The 27490-nt window shown below is 39.2% G+C and overlaps 1 protein-coding gene across 1 annotated transcript; it reads left to right on the top strand.

Annotated features, from left to right (window-relative positions):
* Positions 1–4411: 4411 nt before the first annotated feature.
* On the top strand, positions 4412–25646 carry LOC104217536 (DEAD-box ATP-dependent RNA helicase 50). The gene is made up of 8 exons (XM_009767815.2): positions 4412–4978; positions 5931–6508; positions 6934–7128; positions 17664–17851; positions 21347–21560; positions 24518–24649; positions 24737–24912; positions 25056–25646. The coding sequence occupies exons 1-8, from the start codon at positions 4627–4629 to the stop codon at positions 25282–25284; spliced, it is 2064 nt and encodes a 687-aa protein (XP_009766117.1). The 5' UTR covers positions 4412–4626; the 3' UTR covers positions 25285–25646.
* The last annotated feature ends 1844 nt before the right edge of the window (positions 25647–27490 follow it).

The raw sequence follows: 27490 nt of genomic DNA, 5'->3' as shown, positions 1-27490 counted from the left end.
CACTAAAAACATAATCCAATTATATAACAAGGAATATCACAATATGCCCCAAATACAGCTCAAACTCGTATCACATATAAGGACACCAATAACATGTGAGACGGCATATCGAAAGTGCACAAAGACAGAGATATAACATGTGAATGTAGCTATCATGACTAAACAGTATGACTACGGTTAAGGCAAATAGCTCAATATCGCAAAGATAGCCCTATCACGTCTCAAAGAATAAAGCAGATAGCCTAGACATGATTTCTAGCATGAATAATAGCCCACGTAGTCATACAAATGGAGAAAATATGTTATCAACAAAGCATGATAGCAAAATAAGGCATATAATAGTCTAAGAACTACTCGGATCATTAATTCCCCGGTGCACGCACACACAACCATCACCTAGCACGTGTGTCACCCCAACACATCTCAAATATCATGGTTTTCAAGGATAAATACCCTTAATTCTATGTTTAGACGTGTTACTTACCTCGAAAAAGCCATACTAAATACCGAGCAAGCCAAATAATACTCTAGAAATGCCATCCCAGGTAAATCAACCTTTGAACGGCTCGAAACTAGCCAAAAGCAAATCAAAAACATCAAATAATATCATAGGAAACAAACTCATGCAATAAAGGTCGAATCTTTAATCAAATACTCAAAGTCAACCAAAAAATCAACCCGAGTCCGTACCCAGAAACCCGGAAAAATCACAAATTTCGACAAACTTGTTCGAATACGAGTCCAACCTTACTTATTTCACTCAAATCCGACTCCGAATTGATGTTCAAAATACAATTATTTACTTTAGAAAAGTTTATACAAAACCCGCTAATTTCCTTTTAGAATCATCAATCAAATGGCAAGATCGAAGATAGAATCATGTAATATAATTAAAATCGAGTAAAAAATACTGATCCCAATCCATGTGGGAAAAATTCCCTCCAAAATGGACCAAATCCAAGCTCTATAACTCAAAATGTGATAAAATAAGCTCAAGGTCTGAAATAAAGTACTTATATGCACTGTCCAGTGGTACCTTACGCGATCGCGGTTGTACCCTCGCAATCGCGATGCACAAAATTACACTTTCATATTATATGCTATGCGTTCGCGGCACTTCCCTCACGAACGCGATGAACACACCTTCCAAACCATCACGAACACGGACAAACTAGCACGAGCGTGAAGAAGAACCCATCATGACTGCCCAACCTAGCTCACCGCTACGCGAACGTGTGGTGCCAGACGCGAGCACAAATAAGACCAGCTCCTAAAACTACATGATCGCGGCTTCATCCTCATGATCGCCAAGAACAAATGAAGCATTAGAAACCAACAATAATCGACATGGCCCAAATTGGTCCAAAATCCATCTGAAACTCATCTGAGCCCCTCGGGACCCTGCCCAAACATGGAAACAAGTCCCAAAATATAACAAGGACTTACTCGAAGCCTCAAATTACACATAACAATATCAAAACCATGAATCACACCTCAATGCCAACTTAATGAACCTTTGAACTTTCAACTTCCAAAACTCGTGCAGAAATATATAAAATCAACTCGGAATGAACTCAAATTTTGCACATAAGTTCCAAATGATATAACGAATATATTCCAACTCCCAAAACAACAATCTTAATCCGAAATCATCAAAGTCAACTCTCAGTCAAACTTATGAATATTCCAAATCTTCAAATTGCCAACTTTTACCAAATAATGCCAAAACCTTCTAAAAACATCTAAATAAAAATCCGAGCATACGCCTAAGTCCAAAGTCACCCTTCGAACCTAACGGAACCATCAAAACTCCTATCCGAGGTAATATACATAAAAGTCCAGCTTGGTCTACTCTTCCAACATAAAGCTTCCTGTTTAAGAATCATTCTCCCAAATCAGTTCTGAACAACTGGAAGACCAAAAATGACCATACACACAAGCCGTAATACATCATATGAATCTACTCAAGACCTCAAACACCGAACGGAATGCCAATGCTCAAAACAACCATTCAGATCGTTACATAGAAATCTTATTGATAATTGATGCTTTCTTCCAATAAGAAGGTCTCGCTCCCAAGGTTTGGGGCGCTTTGTCAAGCTTCGAACTTGGGGAGGCGTGGCTGGCACTCGATGCCGCACTGGCCTGAGCGAACCACTCTTTAACTCATGATCATTCGACCAAAACTAAAACATACATAGGTCGAGTTAGCTGATCTTATTCCTTTCGTAGCTATCATGGGCCTACATGGCCACAACTCGTAATGTATAACTATAAGTAGAAAACACTATATCACTGAACCATTTTTCTTAAAACATGAATACATATGGGCTGTCAAGGCCTCTGACATACTGTACAAAATAAACCTATGTCTGCAAAGCTTCTAAGATTATTTGACATCAAATTGGATAGGGTACCGGCCTACCCATAAGTCTGTATCAAAATTCTGACACGATGACTCATAGAATTGGCTGCACTCCGAATGAGGTGGAGCCTTAGCGATCCTTCGTTGAATGCCAATCCCGTCTACTATGAAGGCTCGTCAAACTGATTATCTATACCTGCAGTCATAAATGCAGTGTCCCCAACAATAGAATGTCAGTACAAATAAGAACCTGGGGGAGAGACTAGGAAGGAACAAGATTTTTCCAATGGTAGAGAACAACAAGAATATTGTCAATTGATGGTATCAATTTGCAGTTTTCTCGATGGGGATAAAGTAAATTTATATAAGGGTACAATTCATAACCGTTTGCCCTGTTAAATTCCTGCATGTTACTAGTATTTATTACATTAATTACCCGTTACATGAGGTGATTTGTAACAGTTGAAGTGATAATAGCCAATCGCGCATAATCAAGGATTCAACTAATTTCTTTTCATATTCGTAGCTATTAATGATCTTTCCATATATGTGGCTTCCAATGTCCCTAATTATCAACCCTATACATGTTTTCTCTTTTTCAGCTAACATGCACGATATCTTAGCAGACGATCCTGTGGGTATGACTCATATCTTCTTTGCACATCATTCTTCTTTATTGCTTCGATTCCCAAGCCACCTATCATCATAATATTGGTCACGTGGTGAGTTTATTTTTCACCAATACAAATTTGAAGAGATACCACATGCTACAACCCAACTAAGCATATGGAATTGATACGGGACTACTGATTTTAATATATGTCTAAAATGTGATTCTTGAAAGCCTCATGCTGATGTGGCACAAAGAATGATTTTCACTAAGAGTATAGCATGAAAGTTTCTTCTTCTTCTTCTTCTCTTTTTTTGTGCCTCGATCCAACTCCAAATAATGGAGCCAAAAGTGTGATGACTCTGCTATTGGGAGCTCTTATGTCTGAAGCTGACATTTAATGGAATTGAGAGATGAGGCCGTGATGGGATTAGACAGATGATTTATGTGCAGTTTATTGGTTTTTTTTTTGTGTGTGTTATGCTTAGGGTTTTTTCCATGAGAGTATTATGGGAGATGATGACCATCGATTTAATGAAAAGAAATTTTTATTAAAGTGAATGGAGAGTGCAAACGACGAATATGGTAGAGATCGGGTGACTATCTACTATTGAGGTCAATAAAGTAATTATAGTGATTGAAAATATGGAAACAATTACTTCATTTTTTTCACGTTCATAATGCCATCTTCTCTTATTTTAGCCTAGAGATACCCTAGTAATAGGTAGAAACAACTATTCCATTTCTCCACTTGAGTTTCTTTGCAATAAAACAAATTCTCACTAGTCTTTTCTCAATTATTCACAATAAATTTTTGATAATTTTCAGTTTTTACTCTAAAATACTAATGAGAAAAGCATAAAATTTCATTATTCACAATTTAAGTACTAAAGTTCAGTTTGGCTCTAAATAGGTGTCGAGAAAAACAATAGTTTTGTTTCTACAACTAGATGGTTGGTAATCCCGAAGAATTAAGAGGGGAAAAAAGAGAGAAGAAAGTGGAATGGGTGTAATCACATGTGTTCATTTAATTTGATATTTTGCAACATTAGTCGCGGGTAAATATCATGCGCTTTACTTATATTTTATGTCTAATAAGTAGAGGCGGATAAGGGATTCAAAGTTTATGGGTTTAACTTTAAGGTTTTTAATATTAAACTCATTATATTTTTAAAGATATGAGTTCAGATATACTATTTGTTCTAACTTTAATGAATTTTTACACATAAATTTATACTGCGCATTAAAAGTTATGGATTCAATCAGCTCTTTTACCTTTAACTTGCATCCGTGCCTACTAATGGAAAATATGGTCCGGAAGCTTCCTCTCTCCCGGCAAGCAAGACGAGCAACATTTTAGTTGAGGTATTTAAGTGAAAAAAATATGATAGGTTTAGGGCTGTTTATGTATTTGACAATTTAAAATTATTTAATTTGTACATGATCAACACATACTTTTGTAAGAATTGATTTGCTAAATATCAAGTTGGCATTATTCACAAAAATATTCTCGTCACCTGTATCATCATAGATAAGGCGTATTGTGCTATGTGCAACAGCATTTGTACATTGCGCAGGAAAGTTTTAAGTTTTGCATTGTCAATTCCCAAATTGATCCTATCCAAATTCAGCTAGACTAGCTTAAACCACAATGCTTTCTGCACCAAGAGCACCAGCACCGGCGGTGGCGGCGCCCGCACGTTTCAAATTCCCAAACGTATGTGGGAATCCTGTTAATCTTCTTCTGCTGCACAGAAATGTTGGTAGTAGTTGCAAAAGGGTGGTGGTTTCAACTAAAGCTGCTTACAGTCGTATGCCAATGGACACACCAGGGGCTTACCAGCTTATAGATAAGGAGAGTGGAGATAAATTCATAGTATGGGGAGGTACTGAAGATGACGACTCTTCCATCCCTTCCAAGGAAGTTCTCTCATGGAAACCTCTAGCTTCTACTTCTCCTGACAACAACCACCCTCCTCCAACTCAGAGTAGCAGTAATGAAGGTAAAATGAAACTTGTGATTTTAAACATGTCATAACTTGGCGTAAAATGAAAAGTTTAAGTTAAATTGTTTTTAATTTTTTTCCATAACAAACTAAAAAAGGAAATATGGTCACACTAAGTAACATTTTGGCCTTTTTGTTTAAAATTGTTTTAGATGTCTTAGTTTATTACTAATGCAGAACTTTGTATACTGTGTTAAATGTTAATTGAAGCAAGTTTTCAGGTGTGTTAGCTTTTGTACTATCCAAAATGGGCTGTTCAACGTGAAAGAAGAAAGGAATCTTTTTGTCGAAAATAAAATATATGGAGGAATTTTGGTGAATATTGATGCTAATTGGATATCAGGATTGTTTTTTTGGTGAAATGTTTTATGTACTAGCCAAGATTGGCAATCTAGTATTGATAGAGCAAGGGAAAAAAGTAAAAGACGATATTGTTTGTTTCAGTCTGATTACTACCAATGGGCAATTTTGTGCGTCTATGATGTTGGATCTGGAGCTTACACTTTTTTTTGGTGTATTAGGTTTTTAATTTCCAAAGTGAGCGATACAGTATAGAGGAAAGGAATGTGTAGCGCTATTTACAGAGTATATGCAACAATCTTCCTTTGCTTACTATGATTATCTATCCTCCTGTAGAGTGAAGTACTGAGTTCACTGTGCTTAAGATTGCAACTTATGCTGTCTTTTATTTATCGATTGAGAAGAAAACATATGTGCCATATTTTATTAGGTACTTGCCAAGCCAAATTATCAGATGGTTTACATTCATCTGCTGATTATAACACGAGCTTTGAGGGATTAAAACTGCCATAACGTTCAGGATGTGTATTACTTTATGTTTCTAATCAGATATATATTGGTCCCTCTTATAAATCTCCAAATGTGTTGTATGGAAATTCTTTCCTATGCTTTTCCTTTATTTTTGAAGTTCTTTCTTACGGCTCTGCAGCTTCGACTAGGGGATTGACAGGGAATTTCGGCAGACTGAAATTTCGAAGAATGAGAGATCTAGTAAGAAAAAGCTACACAAAAAACAAAGAACGCGATGTTGTTGATCACGACAAACACAATATTGCAGATGCCTCTTCCCGATCATCATTCAGTTCATATAATGAACCTGATCAGTTAAAAGAGCAACAAACGCTTAGTCTTCCTAGAGGCCGTGCCAAAATTCAGCAGCTAGAAGACAGAAAGAATTTCCAAAAATTAATCAGAGTGGAAGATGAAGATAGAGATATAGTTATCGAAAATGTTAGCAAACATTTCGCAGGCTATAGCAGTGATTCTCATGCAAAATCTGCAAGAGTAGTTCATCCTGGATCAAAAGCTTCGGCTTCTCCCTTACGTGGATGGGGTGGGGGATCAAGTCATTACAGTCTTAAGAGGGAAGAAATTTTTAGAGAAAGGCGAAACTTGGATGATGAAAACAATTTCTTTAGTAGAAAATCCTTTCAAGAGTTGGGATGCTGTGACTATATGATAGAATCCTTAGGGAATCAGCACTTTGTGCGCCCTTCACATATTCAGGTAGATAATTTACTTTATTTTGAGCATGGAATGGTCAATAGTCCAGGTTACCTCATTGCTTTGCTGCAATTCTAATGCATAATAGCGGCTAACATGCCAACAGTCTCATGGATATGGTAGTTTGAATTGCATCATCAATATATCTGTCTGGGTATCTTTACCTCTGCTTCAATTGGCTAGTACGTGTCCTCTGAATAGCCTGCTTTTAAAATATTTCTTCTGGATGTTTTCAAGTTATTCTTGATTTCCTATTATGATTCCTTTGACGCTTCATTTCCCTCAAAATACGGCCCAGCAATGCCTGCTTTATTTTCGTGCCGGCAATTTCTTATCTGTCTTTAGATGGCTATCCCTAGTCCCCATGTATTATTTTGAGAAATCTCTATTTATGCTTCTTACAAGCAGTAATTATAGACTACTTGCAGGCCATGACATTTGGACCCATCATTGCTGGAAAGAGCTGCATAATATCTGATCAAAGTGGATCTGGAAAGACTTTGGCATATCTACTACCACTTATTCAATGTCTTAGGCAAGAAGAACTTCAAGGACTTAGCAAACCATCATCTCAAAGTCCTCGGGTTGTAGTACTGGCACCAACAGCTGAATTGGCTTCTCAGGTCTGTCAAATTTCCTCTTCCATTAAAGGAACATTTGCCACTTATTCCCCCAACTGTTCGGCAACCACACACTGGAAAAGGAAGAAAAAAATGAGAGAGAGAGAGAAGCATTAGTCGATTACCAGCTCATAACTTTATGGCTGCGACATCAACTTCACCTAAATTGGTGTGACAAGTGCGTTAGAATATATTTTACACTAATTTCCTAGCCAAAGGCCCAATGCTATATTCTCATAATTTTCATGGCACGTCTTCAATGTAAAACATTTACTGCGCTTCTACCATCTCTAAGGGAAAAATTCAATTAGCCATTACGGTTTTTTAATAATGAATCGGTTGGGTGATGGTAGTAGAGTAAGCTTTTGGGGACATACATAGTGTGGAGGTAACACTTTGTGTATCACTTTTCCTAACATATACAAGATTTCATGCCAAAAGAAGATGTCGATTCAAAGCATACGGAGGATACAAGGTGGAGATACGCATTGCGATTTGAAGTTTAGGAGGAACTTGCAAGACTAGGAGTTCATTGAATTCCAGGGATAGATGGAGTTGCTCAACAAGCAGAATACTTGTCACGACCCAAAATCCCTCCAAAGGTCGTGATGGCGCTTAACCTGCTTGCTGGGCAAGCCAACACTCAACAACAACAATATAATTCAACTATTAAGCCTTTAACTGATTCATGATATAAATAACAAGGCGGAATAAGTTCAGATATCAATATCAAAAATACCTGAATCCTAGACAGGGTCTAAACGCGACCACAATTGTCGCACAAATCCCAAGAACTGGTGTCACCAAATCATCACAAGCATCTAACAAGAGTATATAGTCTCAACTGAACAATGTCTGTTCGGAAAATGAAAATACACAGACATCTATAAAAAAGTAGGGAAGGGGGACTCCATATGCTGCAGATCGAATCAAGTAAAACAGCTCACCACGAAGTCTCCAACAAAATACTCCTACTTAGCTCAATGGTACACTAGGGGTGGCAAGCGGGCGGGTCGGTTTGGATGTGGGCGGGTCGAAAACGGGTAATGCAAAAAACGAATAAAATATCCGCCCCGAACCATATTTAATACGAATAGAAAATGGGTTAACCAGCGGATAATATAGATATAGATATTATCCGCGACTTCTTAAATATGATCACTTTTGAGAGAATTCCTAGTCTCCCAAACTTGAGAACCCCCAATTTGAGTCTTTGCAAATGTAAAAGTTAAATCCATTAGTTATTCATTTTGTAAATGATAATATGGATCTTATCCATATTTGACCCATTTTTAAAAAATTCATTATCCAACCAATTTTTAGTGGATAACATGAATGAATAAATGTTTTTTTTATCCATTATGCCACCACTAGGTACTCCACTAGGTACTGCTCATACCAGCTTCAGAACCCACAGAAAATGTGCAGAAGTATAGTATGAGTACAAAACTATGATACTCTATAAGTATCAAGTCTAGCCTCGAAGAAGTAGTGACAGTCGACACTGGCACTTACTAATAGCTTAATGAGCATATGAAAACATAATTAGAACATGAAATAAAGCATGATACAATCAATTAAGCTCACCAGTAGAAATATGACAACCTCGAATTTAAATATGCTTTTCAAACAAGAGAAAGAATACAATATCAATTACTCAATCCTTTTCATAATCATGATATGAGTCAGTCAACATTCATAGATAAATAAGAGCCACTACATGAGTCGAGGCTACTTCAACTTTCATAACAATTCAATGTACTTATTTAACATTTTAAGTCTGATCGTGGCATCAACAAGAGCAAGAAGCCAAAAGCCAATAAATCATAAATCAAGTAAGGCAATTGTTTGACTACGACTAAATAAAAAGCCCATACGGTGAAAGTAGCCCATCATATCCAATCAACAAGTTATAACTCTAGCATGGCTTCTAATCATGATTAAAGTTCATCATGTAATCATAGAATCAAAAAAACATTAATAAACAATTCATAAGGTCCGAATAAGGCCTAACATAAGCCTAACTCTGTCCGGCTAAGGTCATAACCTAACTACCAATATACGCTCATCACCTCGAATATAAGTGGCACGACACATATAGCAAATAGATCACCTATAGGGACAATTCCCTCTTACAAGTATAGACAAGAGATACCTCTTCCCGGTAACACCTTCAACCTTCCAAAATATATTTTCCCTTCAAATCCACCTCCAAACGGCTCGAATCTAGTCAAATATTACTGAAACGAGTCAAATAATGCTATTAAAAATCAATCCCAATCATTAAAGCTTTAATCATTAATCAAATTCCAAAAAATCAACAAAAGTTAACCTGGACCCACATGGTCAAAACCCGAGTCTAAGGATAGATCCTGACTACCCATAACCCCAAGTCCAAATATACAAGTAAATTCCAAATCCGAGTCCAAATCGACCCATAAATCCCCAAAATACATCCTCTTATGTTCATATAAAAACCCTAATTTACATTTTAAATCCTTGTTATTAGGGGTTAAAATCCATGGGGAATCATTATGTAATCAAATTTGGGTAGGAATTACTTACCCTCAAAGTAGTAGTGAAACTCTCCTGAAAAATCGCCTCTTTTCGAGCTCCAATACTCAAAATAATGAAAAAAGAGCTAAACCTCGAAATACATCATGTTGTCAGGCAATTTGCATTTGCGGCCCAAAATATTGCATCTGCGAGACAGCTTTCGCGACCACACTCGCATTTGGGAGCTGTCCATGCTCCTTCTTCGCTTTTGTGCTAGGTCACACGCATCTGCGCCTACAACAAGAAACTCGCAGGTACGACCACCTCTGGCCTGATCAACATGCGCACCTGCGACATCTCTCCCCTGGGCGCGACTCCGCAGGTGCTACAAGCAGCTCGCTTCTGCGGCGTCGCCCGCCTTGCCAACATGCGCATTTGCTCACAATGCGCCACAGGTGTGACCAACACACCTGTGCACCTTTCATCGTAGGTGCGGTGCATCAGACACTAGCAACTTCCAAACAACACCAAAATGATCCGAAACCATCCCGAAACACACCTGAGCCCCCATCTAATCATACCAACACCAATTATGCACAATAGTCGCCAACTCCAAATGAATCGAATAATTCTTCTCATGGGGCTTTAGCTACCGTGACACATAAGCACATCACCCTACCATCCTGCATCAACACCGTGCCAAGACCAACGCATGAAGCATCACAATAAACTGTGTATGACCCTGAACCTGTGGGCAACACTAATACTGGAGTTGTAGTCAATGCAGTCTTGAACTTCTGAAAGCTCTCCTCACACTTATTAGACCATCTAAAAGGAATATCTTTCTGAGTCAACTTGGTCAATGGGGTTGCAGTAGATGAAAATCCCTCCACAAAACGACGATAGTAGCCCGCCAAATCCAAGGAACTCCTAATCTCTGTAGCTGAAGCTCTAGGCCAACCTTGAACCGCCTCAATTTTCTTTGGATCCACCTTGGTACCCTCACTAGACACCACGGGCTATATGCTGTGCAGAATGAGTCGGCCTGCTATGATGGCCTCTACCAAACTGACCCCTACCTCCAGATGAGATACCACTGAAGCTACCAGAACAACGAGGTCTCTTATCTCTCACCATAGCCTCTCTTCCATGGCTACGAATACGTCGAGCTATCTCCACGTCCTGGTGAAAAGTAGTCTGAATCCCTGATTCTCGAGCCATTGCAATCCTGATGCCATAATTCAAACACTCAATAAATCATCTCACCTTCTCTGCCTCGGTGGAGATCAAGATAGGAGCATGACGAGACAACTCTGTGAATCACTCCTCATACTCAGTCACAGTCTTGCGATCGTGCTGAAGATGCTCAAACTTACCTCTCAACTCATCCCTCCTAGTGCATGGGATGTACGGTTGGTTTTTTAGAAGATGGAGCAGCAAAATATTAAAAATATTGATTGAAAATATCTCTCAATAATTTTATTACGCATAACAAGGCTTTAAATAGCTAACTTTAAAACAGAATCTGCAGAATAAATATTCAAGTTCAAAAACCTGAATTATCTCAACTAACTTATCCAATTAAATTTAAATTTAAACTAGGACTCCTCCTACGACTAAAGTACTTTTTATTATAGTAAATCAAGTATCAGCAGTAACAAATGCAAAATCCAACACTCCTTGCTTTTGTTGCTGCAATCTATAAAGGTTAATCCTCCTCAATTTCTTCTTTGGTAATTTGTGCTTGTGAATTTTTTCAAGTGTTTTTTAACTTGCATCCTCCTGCAATGTGACCCGTTCTTTTTTTTTTTTTGGTTTTGTGCATAAAAAACAATCTTAGTCACCTTGTCTTATCTGAAATCTCTTTTGAAAGTATTTGATTCTGGACAATGATAGGATTTTCAGGAATTGCTCGTAAGAATTGTTCTTCCACTACAACATTCAACAAATTATAGGTTTTAAGATATGATTTTATTTTCACTGAGCAAATCCGATAGTTTTCGCCGGTGAAAGTTCGTGGAGCATTCAAAGAGAGACTGTTGCTTGCCATGTTTGAAAATAGGTTTAAAAATTGATATTGGTTAAAAATGATTTGAAAATGGTTTTTTGGAAGAACTCACAAATCCCGTAAGACCAATGAAGCTCTTGATATCACTGTTGGTTTTTAAAAGATGGGACAACAAAAATATTAAAAATATTGATTGAAAATGTCTCTCAATAATTTTATTAAGCATAACAAGGCTTTAAATAGCCAACTTAAAAACAGAATCTGCATAAAATCTGCAGAATAAATATTCAAGTTCAAAAATCTAAACTATCTCAACTAACTTATTAAAGTCAAAACTTGGTCAACTCTTACAATTTAAGCTTCCAAAATTGGAACTAAGTGTTCCAATTCACTCGCAGGCCATTCTTGATAGAAAAAAACTATCTCCACAAGTCATAAAAGAACAAACAAACATAGAAGAAGCATTAAATAGGGGAACATGGTTCTAGTACTCAAAATAATCGGCCGGTCGTTACAATACTTCACAGATTAGCCATGATGGTTGAAGATGGGGAAGGGAATAAGGGCGATTTTTCTGTTAAGTCCTACTATGGTGTGCTTCGGGCTAGAGAGGAAGCAACTCTTCCTCCTTGTTTGGTGTGGATCCCTAGAGTACCGAGAAATGTGTTCTTTTTTTCGCATGGCTAACGACGAGGGGGTGATTCTAACGGCTGAGAACCTGAGGAAGAAGGGAGTTACACGTGTAAGTTCTCAGGAGAAGATGTAGATCACCTTCTCTTACATTGTCATGTTGCATCTCGTTTGTGGGAGAAGTGTTGGGTTGGGTTGGAGTTCAGTGGGTGATGCCAGACATGGTTAATAAAGTAATATTTATTTGGAAATTCAAAGCACAGAGAAGAAGACACATGGCATGGGATGTTGCTCTACTTGCACTCATGTGGATCATTTCAAGAGAGAAAGGATCGGGAAGACTCTAGCTTCAGGGTATGGTTGACACCAAAAATTTGCCCTGAAGCTCCAGATAATGAGGAGTATGTAGGGAAAGGATATGGGAGGGAAGAGAGCGAGAGATGGGTGGGTAGAATATGGAAAGAAATGGTAGGTGGAGAAGTTTGGTGTCAGAATTGATAGGGGAGTCCTCGATAACGGCTAAAAGAGGAGTTAACATAGGCGTATTCAAATTTGGGGATGGAAAATGGAAGAAGAAGGGGGCAAAAAGACATTCATACCCTTGGATTAATGAGTTAATATGGAGGCCAAACTTGAACCGGTTTACTAAAAGATTTGGACCGGTCAAACGAAAAGAAATGACTAGTCAAACCGGTTTGTACTAGGTTTATCGACCCCATGTGGAGGCCTAGAGAGATTTGCGAGTCTCTGTACTGTAGAATGGTGTCTTCCCACTTCGGATCTCCCCGAAGCCTCGAAAATTGATCGCGAGCCTCTCTCTAAAAAGATTATGCTGATGGAGGATGAGAAGCAGAAAGACCTAATGAGAGGTCCCAGGTTTTTCGGCAATGGAGCTGTCTAGAATATCAATGCCAACGACTTTCTCTTGAAAGGAAATTGGGGCAGTGTGGGTCGGAACTTCCAGAACATGGTTGTGGGTTCCTCTTTGGGTGCAAACAATGGAAAATCATAGGTGTCACAAGGGGTTCTTGGTGCTAGGAAGACTCCAACGTGATCGCCGACACTAGAATCTGTCTCAATCTTTTAAGGTGGGGGTCGAAATTCTGAGGAATGGGCTATAGGTCCTTTGTGCTCAAAATCTGGAAGTTACGGTGACAAACCTGGTAAAAGGACTTTACGGTGACAAACCATCGCCATGCAAACCCTATCTCCAAGAATCACAAGATGGCTGGGGCCTGTCTTGCCCATATAGCAGTGTCAACATATCTTGGAGCTCCGCATTCTCCTTCCATCTCCCACCCTGTAAGTGATGTTGCCATTGAAGGCTTCCCAATTCTTCATGATGGTCCTCCACATGCCGCACCGAAAGGTGTTGTGATTGCCTTGGTCCTCCAACCCCCTCCCCTGGAATCGTACTTTTCTATTATGACCTCCCTCCATAGAGCATGCTCTTCTAACCGAATCTCCACAGCCACTTCCCCAACAAAGCTCTGTTGAATACCCTAAGATCTTTTACTCCAAGTCCACCCCATTTCTTAGGGGAAGTGACTGTCTGCCAATTCACTAGATGAAATTTTCTAGTTCCATCCGCTACATCCCAAAGAAAATTCCTTTGAAGCCGCTCCAGTTTTTCTGTGATGCTCACAAAGCTTGCAACAAGGACAAGTAATAGGTGAGCATACTCGATAAAGTGCTTTTAATAAGCACTTCCTTACCGCCTTTTGACAAGTACCGTTTCTGCTAGCCTGCTAATCTTTTTTCAACCCTTTCGATTACTGGATTCCAAACTGTAGTATCCTTATGCGAAACGCCCAATGAGAGACCCAGGTAAGTAGTGGGAAGGGAGCCCACCTTACATCTGAGAACATAAGACAAAGCATCAATATTAGCAACCTCACCCACCTGGAAAATCTCACACTTGCCGAGGTTGATTTTGAGTCCTGATACTATCTGAAACCACTGCAAGACTTGCTTCAGGTAGGCCAACTGATCCATATCGGCATCACAGAAAACCAGGGTGTCATCCGCAAAGAGCAAATGAGAGACTCTTCGAGCACTGAGCACCCCGATCGGAGCTGAGAATCCTCTCAAGAAGCCACCGCCCGTCGCACGATCCATCATTTTACTCAGAGCATCCATCACTAGAATGAATAGCATGGGGGATAGGGGGTCACCTTGCCTGAGACCCCTAGAGCTGCCAAAGAAACCACACGGGCTACCATTAACCAGGACAGAGAATCTGACTGAGGAAATGCAGAACTTGATCTATCCCCTCCATCTTGCCCCAAACCCCATCCGCATCATAATGAAATCCAGGAACTCTCAATTGACATGGTCGAAAGACTTCTCAAGGTCCAACTTGCATAGTAAGCCGGGTTCTCTATTTTTCCTTCTGGAGTCTACAAGTTCATTTGCTACCAAAGCAGCATCTAGGATCTGTCTACCTTCCACAAACGCATTCTTGGAGGACGAAAAAGACACGTCAAGAACCTTCTTGAGCCTGTTGGAAAGCACTTTAGAAATAATCTTGTAAATGCTCCCCACGAGACTAATAGGCCTGTAGTCTCGGATACAAGATGCACCTTCTTTCTTAGGCACAATAATAATAAAAGAAGCATTGATACTTCTCTCGAAAACACCATTCACATGGAAGTATTCAATGGCTTCCATCAACTTTCCCTTGATGGTGTCCCAACAGAGTTGGAAGAAGGCCAAGGAGAAACCATCAGGCCCGGGGGCCTTATCACCAGCACAACTCGACATAGTCTCGTGTACCTCCTCCTCCTCGAAAGCCCTTTCTAGCCACTCACTGTCTCCCTCCCCTATGTGGTTGAACTCTATTCCCCCCAAAGTCGGCCTCCAACTAACTTCCTCTTTGTTATGTTCTCATAAAACCCCACTATCGCCCCTTTTACCTCCTTCTCTCCCTCAATCCTCACGCCATCCACAACTAAGGACTCAATGAAGTTTCTCCTTCGATTTGCACCCGCCACCCTGTGGAAAAACTTGGTGTTCGAATCCCCCTCTTTTAACCAGAGCGCCCTCGATTTTTGCCGCCAACTAGTCTCTTGAGCTATTGCTAACTCGACTATTTCCCTCTTAACCTCCCCCATCTCGCTTTCTCAGATTCATCTAACTCCCTCGCCCCTTACCCTCTCTCTAATTCCCCCAATTCATGCATAAGCTCCCTCATTTTAACCTCTACCCTCCCAAAAACCTTCTTATTCCACCTAATAATATCTCCCTTGAGCAATTTAAGTTTCTTCGAAAGACGAAATGAAGGTGTCCCTGATACCCTGTAGCTTGTCCACCATTCTTTCACCTTGTCACCAAATCCTGGCACTTTCAACCACATGTTCTCGAATTGGAAGGGAGCACGCACTCCTCTCCCTCTGCATCCATCTAGCAAGATAGGCAAGTGATCCGAAGTCTTGATGAAGAATCTCAACTAGGTGTGAATTTAGGGGGCAACAATTCAAATTCATTGGCTATGGAAATTTATGTGACTCCTTTTCCAGATTCTACGATGATAAGGCTTAATGGTGGTGTTGTTACGAGTGAATATGAGACAGTGTTGGAAGAAGGGGAGTCGAATACAAATTATTTTGGTAATGTATCTTTTAGGGGTGGGGGTGGGGTGGGGGTGGGGGTTATGGTAGTAGAGTAAGCTTTTGGGGATAAAAATGGTGTGGAGGTAACACTTCGAGTATCACTTTTCCTAAGATATCATGCCAAAGGAAGATGTCAATTCAAAGCATAAGGAGGATACAAAGGGGAGAAACGCATTGGGGGGTTTGAGGTCTAGGAGAAACTTGCGAGACTAGGGGTTCGTAGAATTACAGGGATTGATGGAGTTGCTCTATAAGCAGAATACTTCACAGATTAGCCATGATGGTTGGAGAAGGGGGGAGGGAATAGGGGTTTTCTTTCTGTTAAAGTCCTACTACGGTGTACATCTGGGTAGAGAGGAAGCAACTTTTTCTTATTGTTCGGTGTGGATCCCTAGAGTACCGAGAAAGGTATTTTTCTTGATTGCAAGGCTAGCTACGAGGGGAGTGATTCTAATGGCTGAGAACACGAAGAATAGGAGAGTTACATGTGTCAGTTGGTGCTTCATGTGTAAGTTCTCGGGAGAGGATGTAGATCACCTTCTCTTACATTGCCATGTTGCATCTCGCTTGTGGGGAGAAGTGTTGAGTTGGTTTGGAGTTCAGCGGGGTGATGCCTGGATCCACTGGCACGGTTAAAGAAGTAATGATCAGCTAAAAATTTAGAGGGTGAAGAAGAAGGCGCATGACATGGGATGTCGCTTCACTAGCACTCGTGTGGATCATTTGGAGAGAGAGACATAGGAGCGCTTTTGATGGGGTAGAGAAGGGCTTTGTACATTTGAGGAATAACCTCTTTTCTCTTATTATGTTTTGGTGTACCCATGAGATTCCTTTAAGGATAGAAGATTGGGTGGCTCTTGTAGAGAATCAAATTATGTTGTGAGATTCTCTGTTTTTGCTATACTTCTTGTATACGGGCATTTATGCTCTTTATTAATGATATTTTATTACTTTATCAAAAAGATAATGCATCGGTTTATTGTTTCTGGTTAGCACCTGAATCTCGAAATGTCTGAAAGCTATTGGTGAAACACTTATACAGGTACTGAACTTTATTCCTTCCTTAGTTTCAGATAGACCATTCTAATGATTTAGCCTTGATTCTTTCACCACTGGCATTGTTTCACCTTTTTCTTCTTTCTCATTCTTTTTAATAGGTAAATTTTAACTCTTTCAGCCGCACTTACTGGGTTAAAATAACAGTACTTGACAGAGTTGTTTGTACATCTAGAGTATGTGTTTGATTGTAAGTCTATGCTTTGAAGAGAAATCACATGAGATTATCAAAAATTACAAAATTTATAATACTCACCATGGTTTATCACCCCAATTATTTTCTCCTGCCAGTTCAAATTGATAAGATCTCAATGTAGAATTTTACATTTGAATTTTTTTTTTGATGATTTTGACATCAGATTTCCTCTTTTCCCAAAATGTGAAGCTGGCAATTTCAGAAGATGTTTTGTCTCAACCAGCTAGTACTCTGTTTGGCTTGGCTCTTACTTATTTTTTGTGCGATGAAAGGATCTTCTGTCTGTAGTTTGACATTCTTTGGTTTCACTGAATCTCTCTTCCAAAGTTGAATTACTTGTTTGCATGCTTGTTCTTTCACTTTCCTCCATAGTTAAAGTCTTTCTTTTTCTAGTTCAAGGCCTCATCACACATTCTGTTGCATCGACTGTGGTGAAACTTGGATTGTGTTTTTTGATATGTAAGAACTTTCATTCTTAGCTGTATTTCACTCGTCAAAAAGAAAAGAAGAAAAACTTACTCTTCTCCTGCAACTTTTGCAGGTCTTAAGCACCTGCCGCTCATTTTCGAAATCTGGTGTTCCTTTCCATTCTATGGTTGTTACTGGTGGTTTTCGCCAGAGAACTCAATTGGAGAACCTAAGACAGGAGTTAGACATTCTTATAGCAACTCCTGGCCGGTTTATGTTTCTTATCAAAGAGGGCTACTTGCAGTTAACTAATCTCAAGTGGTATTAGCATTTTCCTTGAATAGTTAAAACTGTTAAACTAGCCTCAAGTAGTATTACATTTCTTTTAGTAGTTAAAACTTTTTTTCAGTTTCTTGCATTTTAAGGTCTTTTCTATATCTGTCCAGTTCTCACTTTTTAGGGGGGGGGGGAGGTGTATTAGCATTGTGGATATATTTATAGCCCGTTTGGCCAAGCTGCAAAAATCAGCTTATTTTGAGAAGTGCTTTTTTTCAAAAGTGTTTTTCTTAAAAGTACTTTTGGTGAGAAGCAGTTTGTGTTTGGCTAATTAGATTGAAAAACACTTCTGAGCAGCAATTAGTGTTTGACCAAGCTTTAAAAAACTGCTTCTAAGTGTATTTTGCTCAAAAGTGTTTCTCAAAAAAGTACTTTCGGAGAGAAGCTACTTTTTTCTACTTCTCCAAAACTGCTTCTGCTTTTCCTCAAAAGCACTTTTTTTCCTTCCAAAAGCTTGGCCAAACACCTGAATTTTGGCCAAAAAAAAGCATTTTTCGCCAAAAAGAAGCTTGGCCAAACAGGCTATTACTCTCGTGTTTGTTAGGCAACGTCTGATGAACTTTGGATTGAAAGTAGTTGTCTTAAATCACAAAAAACCGTAGAATCACGATTCACCAATGGCTAGCACATGTGAGTGTTGTATCTTTTGTAGTAGTTGTATATTATCCTTCAGTTAATTCGATATTTATTCTGGAAGTTTCATATTGCAATGGAGATGCTAAGTAAGAATGCAGTCTTTCACATCAATACTTATGCTATGCGCTACTAGATAAAGTAAGAAAAAGAATAACATGTGATAGACCAAAACGAATACATAGGAATGTGAAAAATTCCTTTTTCAAGGCTCCCCACTTGATCTTGGGTTGACCATACACCGCTCTCTCTTCTTCTTTCTCTTAATCTCCAGGTCCATTACTAAGAGCCTATGTTGTGTCGATAGACACTCACTCGGGATAACCTTGCAATTAGTGTACATGCCTCTATCATACTTCCTGCAGAGAAGGTAATCAATCTGAGTCTTGGCCACCATACTCCGGAAAGTGACCTAGTGGTCTTCCCTCTTCTGAAAACATGTGTTAGCTATCACCAAATCAAAAGCTTTAGCGAACTCCAACAATGAAATTCCTGCCTCGTTCGTACCTCCAAAGTTGAACCCGTCATGCACATCATCATAGCCCCTAGCAGTCCTAATATGGCAAAAATCACCTCCTATGAAAAGCTTCTCGGTAAGCGGGACATCTCGAACCACCTCGTCCAAATTCTCCCAGAAGTGCCTCTTGACCTCCTCGTCCAAGCTCGCTTGAGGCGCATATGCACTAATCACGTTTAAAGTGAACCCACCAACCACTAGCTTAATAGTCATCAGCCTATTGTTCACTCTCCTAACATCTATCACTAGCTCCCTGAGATCCCTATCAACTAAAATACCAACCCCGTTCTTGCCCCTAGCACCTCTTGGATACCACAATTTTAACCCGTTAACTTTCCGTGCCCTAGTACCCTCCCATCTAGTCTCCTTGACACACACTATATTAATTTTTCTTTTCTTGAGAATCTTCCCTAACTCTAAAGACTTCCCGTCAATGTCCCTATATTCCAGGACCCAATCATCAACCTAGCGGTTCCCTTATCACCTTTGCCCTTCCCCCCCCCCCCCAACCCAAAGGACATGACCTCACTCTACCATCACTCGCCCTGACCACAATATTCTAAGGTATACTGTTAGATAGTTATGTAAATAATATGAATTAGTCCTAGTCCCACAGAATAAGAGTATGATATGTATTGTATAAATATGGCTCATTGTATTATACTTAAGCAGAATATCATTAATAGATTTTTCTCCCGTGCATTCTCACATGGTATCAGAGCATTAGTGAGAAACTTATCGTTGTGCATCATTCCAACGACTTTCGAAAAGAAAGACCTCGTCGATGTGCAATTTTCCGGCGGCTTAAGAGGTTGTCCGTAACAAATCACTTTCCGTTGGTGTTGTGCAAAAACCAATACCACCACAAGACTCCTCAGGCTCGGGCGACCCACCAGAAAACACCTTCCCACGTGCCGGAAAAGGGAGAAATTTTCTAGCGAGATCTGACCCTGTTCCGGCCAGATTTTGAAAAAGTTTCTATATAGTATGATCGCCTAGTAATTCCTAGCCTATCCATACCTTTTTCTTTTTATTTCGATCACTTTGAGATTTTTTCGACAACTACACTGAGTTTTTGGCGGCTACAATGATTTTTCCGACGAAGCTTTTTTTGGAAAGATTACTCAGGAGGTTATTCTGAGAGTCTGTTCATTCAAGTTTCATCAAATTCCGACAACTTTTTTATATTCCGGCGAGGGAACAATGTTTCCTAAAATAAAAAGTGTTTTCAATTGGCATTCATGGTTAACGATACAATTTTTAATGAAGAATTTGAGAAATTGGTTGTAGAAAAATGGGATCCAATACTATGAATAGTTGGATGGTTTCTCTACCGGATTATATTGAGTTCCTTCCATACAAAGCTTCTAAACATACATCTTCAGAGATAGCTTCCGTTGTTCAAACATGTGATAGCGTGACTTGTGTCTCCCAATCTTCATCCTCCCGTGCATTCAATCATAATAATTAAATAGAATATCAATAATAGATTTTTCTCCCGTGCATTCTCATAGATTCTAAGCTAGTACTACTACAACATGCACAAGGTAACTAAAAGAATATAATATGCAGCTTAAGGCACTAGTAGAAAGCAACTACAGAAAAGCAAGTAATTGATGCAAGTGAATGCGTTGTAAACAACAAAGACAAAGAACGATACAAGAGAAAGAGATACAAAATAAAATCAAAATATATAATGACAAAAAGATACTGAATAAATCAAAATATATAAAGACAAAGGAAGATAGAACCTGGAATGTATTCGAAGATGTCTAGCCGATGCCTCCGCCCACACTGAACTTTGTTTCAGTGGGGCTTGCTACTGAAGCCTGCTGTAGCACCTCCTGGATTATGGTCAAGGGAGTCGATGCGTTGCTGTAGAACCAGATCCCAGCCTCCCACATCAATACAAGTCCGAATACATCATACAAACTTATTGGGAACTTCAAAACATGAACCAAAATGATATTACTAGAAGCGAGGGGTAAAATTGCTTCTTAAGCCTTTTGACCTTTCGGATAGCAAGATAATGTTCCAACTCTTTCCCGAGCATTTCGGGGTCCAAACCACCCATACCCACAAGTCGTAAAACATAAAAGGAACGGAAAGTTCCAAATCAAGAGTCTGGAGGAAAAAACTCAAAATGACCAGTTGGGTCGTTACAGATTTGAATCCTGGTCTCGTGGTTCAATTAGCTTCATTAACTGCTGGAAAACACACTTAGGTTACATGTCTTTTTTCTGGATTGAGATACTTCTTTACGAGAAACTGAGAATATTATATATCAGTTGCTTATACAGTTTTAACACTTCATGTTTATCTTTGTTCAGTGCTGTGCTGGATGAGGTTGATATCCTTTTTAGTGATGAGGATTTTGAGACTGCATTTCAATGTTTGATTGACTCTTCACCAATCACCACACAGTATCTATTTGTGACTGCAACTTTGCCCATGGACATATACAACAAGCTGGTAGAAAGTTTTCCTGATTGTGAACTAGTAAGTGGTCCTGGTATGCACCGTACAAGCCCTGGCTTGGAAGAGGTATTTCTTATTTCACTCCTGTCAAACCAGTACAAATTTACCTAGCGGAAAATTGTTGCCTTATTTTCTTGTCAAATCTGTTCCCTAATATTTTGCATAAGCTTGCTAATAAGAGCAACCTTAAAAAGGTTGATTGTTTCCGGCCAGAATTAAATCCCCGGGATTCCTAGGAAAAATTGAAACAGATGTTATTGTTAAAGCTGTAGGATATATCTAATTGTAATTTCTGCTTAGATTGCCTTGGTCAAAGTACATTATTTCCAGGGTTTCCTCTTGCCTTTATGAAATGAGATCTTGATCTCAGTGTAAGTGATTAACCTCATATGCTAGCAGAGAGAACTAGCCCTGTTATTACTGTTTATGAAAAAGAGACGAGATTTTTGACGTGATCAATTATTTTAGCAATATTTCGTTATCAAGAACAGTTTAGGATAAACCAACGATTGTCTTCTCAAAGTAATAGATTCTTATTCTAGTTAGACTTTTATCAGTGGGATGAAAGAACCATCCATTTTTTCCCATTTTCCCTATCCGATCGGGAGAAAATTTGACCAAAATAGCCTTCTTTACTTTATTATTTTATGGAATGGGGAAAGTGGGGTGGGGGTTGTGTTATGAGAAATTGGCTTATGATTGAATCTCAGAGGTCCCATCGATGAACAAATGGAAGTAGCTACTTGGAATAAAAGTTTAGGTGGTTTGCATTGCAGCACTCTATGCCGATACAAAAGGCAAAAATGAAAAAGAGATAAATTAAACAGGAGTGAAATTGGATGATTCTTTGGTTATTATGCAGTTCTTCTAATGATTGTCTTCATTGTCCTGGATGATAAAGAATTATTTGCTCTTTTTCATTATTCTGATTGTGTGGATATGTATAGGTCTTGAAATAGTTTGTGGTAATCCAAAATATATGTAAACACAAGTTTCGTGCCTGAAAATAATCAAGGCAAGAAAAATGTTGCAAATTATAATATTCGATTTCAAGATGCAATGAAGGTTGCAATCTCTATTCTCTCTCGTCTCTTCTGATTCTTCTCAAGAAGAATATTAGATATATTGAGTTCGACTTTGATTGCGATTCAAGGGCTTGAAAAGTTTGATTTCGAATCTTCGTCTTGAATTTGTGTTTGACTTATTCGCCACAAACACTTGGATGGTTCTCATAAACAATGAATTTAGAATCCACACTACGAACAAAACAATCTTCAGCTCAGACGCTCTTCAAGTCTTGATTTATTTTTCACTTGATCTTGGATGCTTGAGTCCTTTGTTGAGGACAACATCCCTTCGTTCAAGGGAAATCCGTAATTCTAATACCTGTTGCTTTTGATATGTTAGATTTATCATCTCTCCTACTCATATTCTTATCTTTGTCTTTGCTTTACCTTCTGATAGTTTTTCCGCAACTAAAACTATATCATTTTCTTTGTTCACTCTAGTCTATGGTAACAATTTAATAATTGCAACCTGCGTTCTATGGAGCTATTGTTTCTCGGTCCATATCCTAGTAATATTGAAAATTTTCACAATTTTTTTCCATACTAGGAGGAAAAGAATATCATTATGAGAGTGTATCAGTAGAAAATGAAACTGTTTAGATAGAAATGTTTAGACGTGGCTTCTAAGGCTTTGGTCTAGTGGTAAGAGTGCAACACGTGTCATGTTGTGTGATAAGACGCACATTACAAGTTCAAACCATGCTGCAGACAAAAGCCTGGTACATGAGCGGAGAAGGGTAGAGGGGTGGACCCATTATCCACCGAGTTTCGAACCATGTCAAAAAAAATAAAAAGAAATTTCTGTATGTGATAATTACAAAAAGTTCAAATGGAAACAAGAAAACTATGCTGGTACTCTAAATCTAAGTTGCTCCGACACAACGATTTAGGTGCCGCATCCGTGTCGACACGACACTAGTATGTGTGTGGGTATGGGATCCGTACCGGATTTGGTCAAACAATTTGGGTATTTTGACCATGACGGACGGAAAAATTTGAGACAAGATACAATTTGATTCCCGAAATCAAAACCGAAACCGGGAAAGAAAATAGCTTACCATAACTAGGAAATCAATCCTTTACTTATCTACAACTTGAGACTAAAAAAGAAATCCACACTTTACAAACTATACATTAGTATTCCTCAAAACTTCTCATAATTTAGAGATATTTTTATATTTTTATTTTCTTGAATTATTTTTAGCCGGATCCTCGAATCTTAGAATTTACATCTTGAAGGATCCGACCTCTAGATTCGCACCCGTGTCCGAGCAACTTAGTGATAGATACACGCTGGAAAATCAGTAGCTTTCTTGAAGAGAGGTAGCATATAGTCTACCTTATGCTACCAGCATCCTAAGTACATGACAATGTGGGAGATTTTCTATTCTATCTATTTTATGCTAAAGCATTATTTACCATTTGACAACCACAATATACAAGTTAATTTTAGCCGTTTCAACTATACAACTCCCATGCTTAATGATATAGTATGTGATAGCATGAATGTACAAGACTCCTTCCTAAGGTCATTGTTTGAGGTGAAGTTCTAGTTTGATGGTTACATGTAGTCTCCACTCTCATTCCTCTGTAGGTGGACAAGATTTACAAATATATTTCCGTCCTTCCAATCAGGGGCACTCTAATGGATCTGCCATCCAGTCAATCCTAGCTATTTGGTAGACATTTTAGCAGTCAGACTCATCTAACAGACTACACGTTAAGTCTTTATTTTGTGTCTTGTCCTTCTTGCATCATAGAGCCTCAACTCTTGCTTCGTTATACTGAAATAGCCTCACTACCTTCTATTCAAAAGGTGAGAGGCGTCTTCCATGGATACACATAAAAACACCAATCTGGGCATAGAGTCATTTCATGTCTTTTTTTATATTATAAGAAGAGTCGTGTCATGTCTCCATAACTATGGCACTGATGCTCTGTTTTTCGCACTACCAGTTCCTTGTAGATTGCAGTGGAGATGAAACAGCTGAAAAGAGTCCGGACACAGCTTTTATCAATAAAAAGAATGCTCTACTTCATCTGGTGGAGGATAGCCCAGTTCCAAAAACAATTGTCTTCTGCAACAAGGTGAATAAGATTTAGTTTCTTCTGCAAGTATATTTATTACTCTTGGTTTGCATGTATGAAAGTTCTCATTCCTGCATGCATATGCAGATTGATTGCTGCAGAAAAGTTGAGAATGCATTAAAGCGCTTTGACAGGAAAGGATTCTCCATAAAAATTTTACCCTTCCATGCTGCACTGGACCAAGGAAGGAGACTTGCAAACATGGAGGAGTTTCGCCGCTCAAAGATGGAGAACGTTTGTTTGTTCTTGGTGTGCACCGACCGGTACTGTAGCAAACTCCTTTTTAGATTTTTTCATATAGTTATTCATGTGTCAGTTAGATGACGTGCTTCAGTTGTTTTCCTCACTAATCAACAAGAAAAAGGGACAAAAGATCTGAATTAATGTCTTCTAAACAATGTTGTAGAGCATCCCGAGGTATCGACTTTGAAGGTGTAGACCATGTGGTCCTCTTTGATTATCCTCGAGACCCTAGCGAATATGTACGTCGTGTTGGAAGAACTGCCAGGGGTGCTGGTGGAAAAGGAAAGGCATTCATATTTGCCGTTGGGAAGCAAGTTTCTCTTGCTCGAAGGATAATGGAAAGAAACAAGAAAGGCCACCCAGTCCATGATGTGCCGTCAATATTAACTTAGCATCCTGCAAAAGGGCGCATGGAACCTGGAAAACAGGACACTATGATGCTGGTGCGCTTAGAAGGCCATTGAGAAGAAGCAAAAGAATTAAGAAACCATCACAGGGGCTCACATATTATACTTGGGATCCAGGTTAAGGGCTTGGCTCTGTCAAAAGATTGTAGAGGTTGGGGTTAGTTAATAACACAGTGCCATTATAGTGGAGTAGGCAAGAAGTTTGTTGAGCAAGTTTTGATTCTCATCCCTGTTCTTCTAAGTCTTCTCATCACCATTCTGCTTTCCTTATTGTACTTTTTATCAGTTTCCTTTGTAATTTTCTTTGAGTTATCAATAAAATCTGTTTTCCTTTGTGTTCCATTAAATTTGAGCTGCAGTTCATTCCATTTGGAGTTTTCATCGTTCCGGACTCCATGGATTTGAATTATCTCCAATTTTATCCAATGGTAAACACTCGAATCTCTAGCAATCTTGGCTTGCTACTGAAGATGCAAGAAAATTACCCGATTATGTCTAAGCAACTGTGCGGCATCCAGCTCTATCTTTCCTGCATGTCCAGCCGTGCAGGCTAGGATGCAGGAGGCCATAGTGGACGATACAACTGCCAGTGATGTGAAGGAGTGTATTGGAGAGCTTGACTGTGGATTGGTTGAAGGATATTCAAGCCCTGTGGGCAAGATATTCTTTGACAGCACCTAGAGTACTGCGATCGAGTCGCTTCGCCATTGCACAACAATGCCTTCACCGGTGGATATTGCTGGTGCGACACTTTGGCTGAGGAGCTTGTTTTTTTGATATCCAGAATCCACAAGGTGGTACTCTGCGACAAAGGCTATCTCAGATTAAAGCCAAGTGTTATGAAAGTTCTTACCAGACTGACACCCAGTGGCTTAAGCTGTTCATTTGTAAGGAGTTATCTCTATTTCTCCCAGTTACTTGATCTGCCTGGTGACAATGGAGTCTTCCAATTTTCAGTACTTTGTTGCTGCAAATTTGGGGGCTGGTGGTTGCAATTCGATGCAATGTCGAACAGGGAAAGGTTTGCAAAATTTCGTGGTCCTAGTAGAGCTATTCGCTTCTACATGCTTTTGGCTTACATAAATGGAAGTGGGTGGTTACGGGACAGGTAAATGGTTCCTTGTTTCATGGTGCCAAAATATGATAAGTTCAGCTGCTGCCAACTACCAATTCTAGAAGTCCACCATTGTTGAAGCCACCAACCCATTCTAGAAGTCACCATTGTTGAAGCCTCCATTGTTGAATGAAGAATTCAACCACCAACCACCTTCTTTAAGGCTATAAATAGAGCCTTATGTTTTACACAGAAAAATCAATCCAGAGAGATTGAAATACAATCCAGGAAGAGATTGTGAGAACAAAAAGAGAGTTTGGTGAGGTTTTTTTGTAGAGAGAAATTCTTGGTGTAAATTCCCTGTAATTCTATTCTTGTGAAATAGAGTTGTTTTTCCTCCCAAATAATCTTCATATTGATCCGAGAATTACAACAAGTGGTATCAGAGCCCTCGATTCTGTGTTCATCGAGAAATATCGGAACACTGAAAATTTCAACCCGGATTTACGTTTTTCGAAAACGTGATCTTCGGTGTGTTTTGATCATTTCATTAGATTCCTTGCGTCGATACGAATTCAACGCAATTTTCCGGAGGCCAAACAAAGCTAAAACGAAGAAGTTATGGCAATTTTTTTTCTTCTGCCCAAGGAAGAAGATGATGAATAGTAACTGCCCAGTCAGCGTCACGTCATCATCCAGTCAGCATCTAGTCAGCACCACGTCAGCATCTAGTCAGCACCACGTCAGCATCTAGTCAGTGCCACGCCAGCGCCCAGTCATCATAATTTTTAGAAATGTATGAAATAACCCCTGAAGTTACTGAAATTATAAATCTGCCCCACAAGTTCAGTATATTTTCGATTTAACCCCAAAAGTTTGGTGTAAATTTTGAAAATTTTCTGGAGGCCCTATTTTGACCCAAGAAGAGTCAATCCTACCATTTTTCACCATTCCGGACGTGTTGGTGAGTTCCGTTTGGTGAGATTCTGCTCCAAAATTTTGACCAAGCCATTTTAAAGACATAATGGAAGAGTCATCATCATCTGGAGCTATGATAAAGCTTACTGCCACAAATTACACATTGTGGAGACCTCGAATGGAAGATCTCCTCAGTTGTAAAGATTTGTTTGATCCCAT

Source organism: Nicotiana sylvestris, chromosome 2 (assembly GCF_000393655.2).
Source record: "Nicotiana sylvestris chromosome 2, ASM39365v2, whole genome shotgun sequence".
Taxonomy (NCBI): Eukaryota; Viridiplantae; Streptophyta; class Magnoliopsida; order Solanales; family Solanaceae; genus Nicotiana; species Nicotiana sylvestris.
This window is presented reverse-complemented; position numbering and strand designations above follow the sequence as displayed.

Bases quoted from the DNA above. Each gene is read 5' to 3' on its own strand.
- LOC104217536 (XM_009767815.2), top strand. From the start codon at position 4,627: ATGCTTTCTGCACCAAGAGCACCAGCACCGGCGGTGGCGGCGCCCGCA. The intron at 17,852-21,346 runs GTATTAGCATTT...ATCTTTGTTCAG, and splicing joins CAGTTAACTAATCTCAAGTG to TGCTGTGCTGGATGAGGTTG. The intron at 21,561-24,517 runs GTATTTCTTATT...TCGCACTACCAG, and splicing joins CAAGCCCTGGCTTGGAAGAG to TTCCTTGTAGATTGCAGTGG.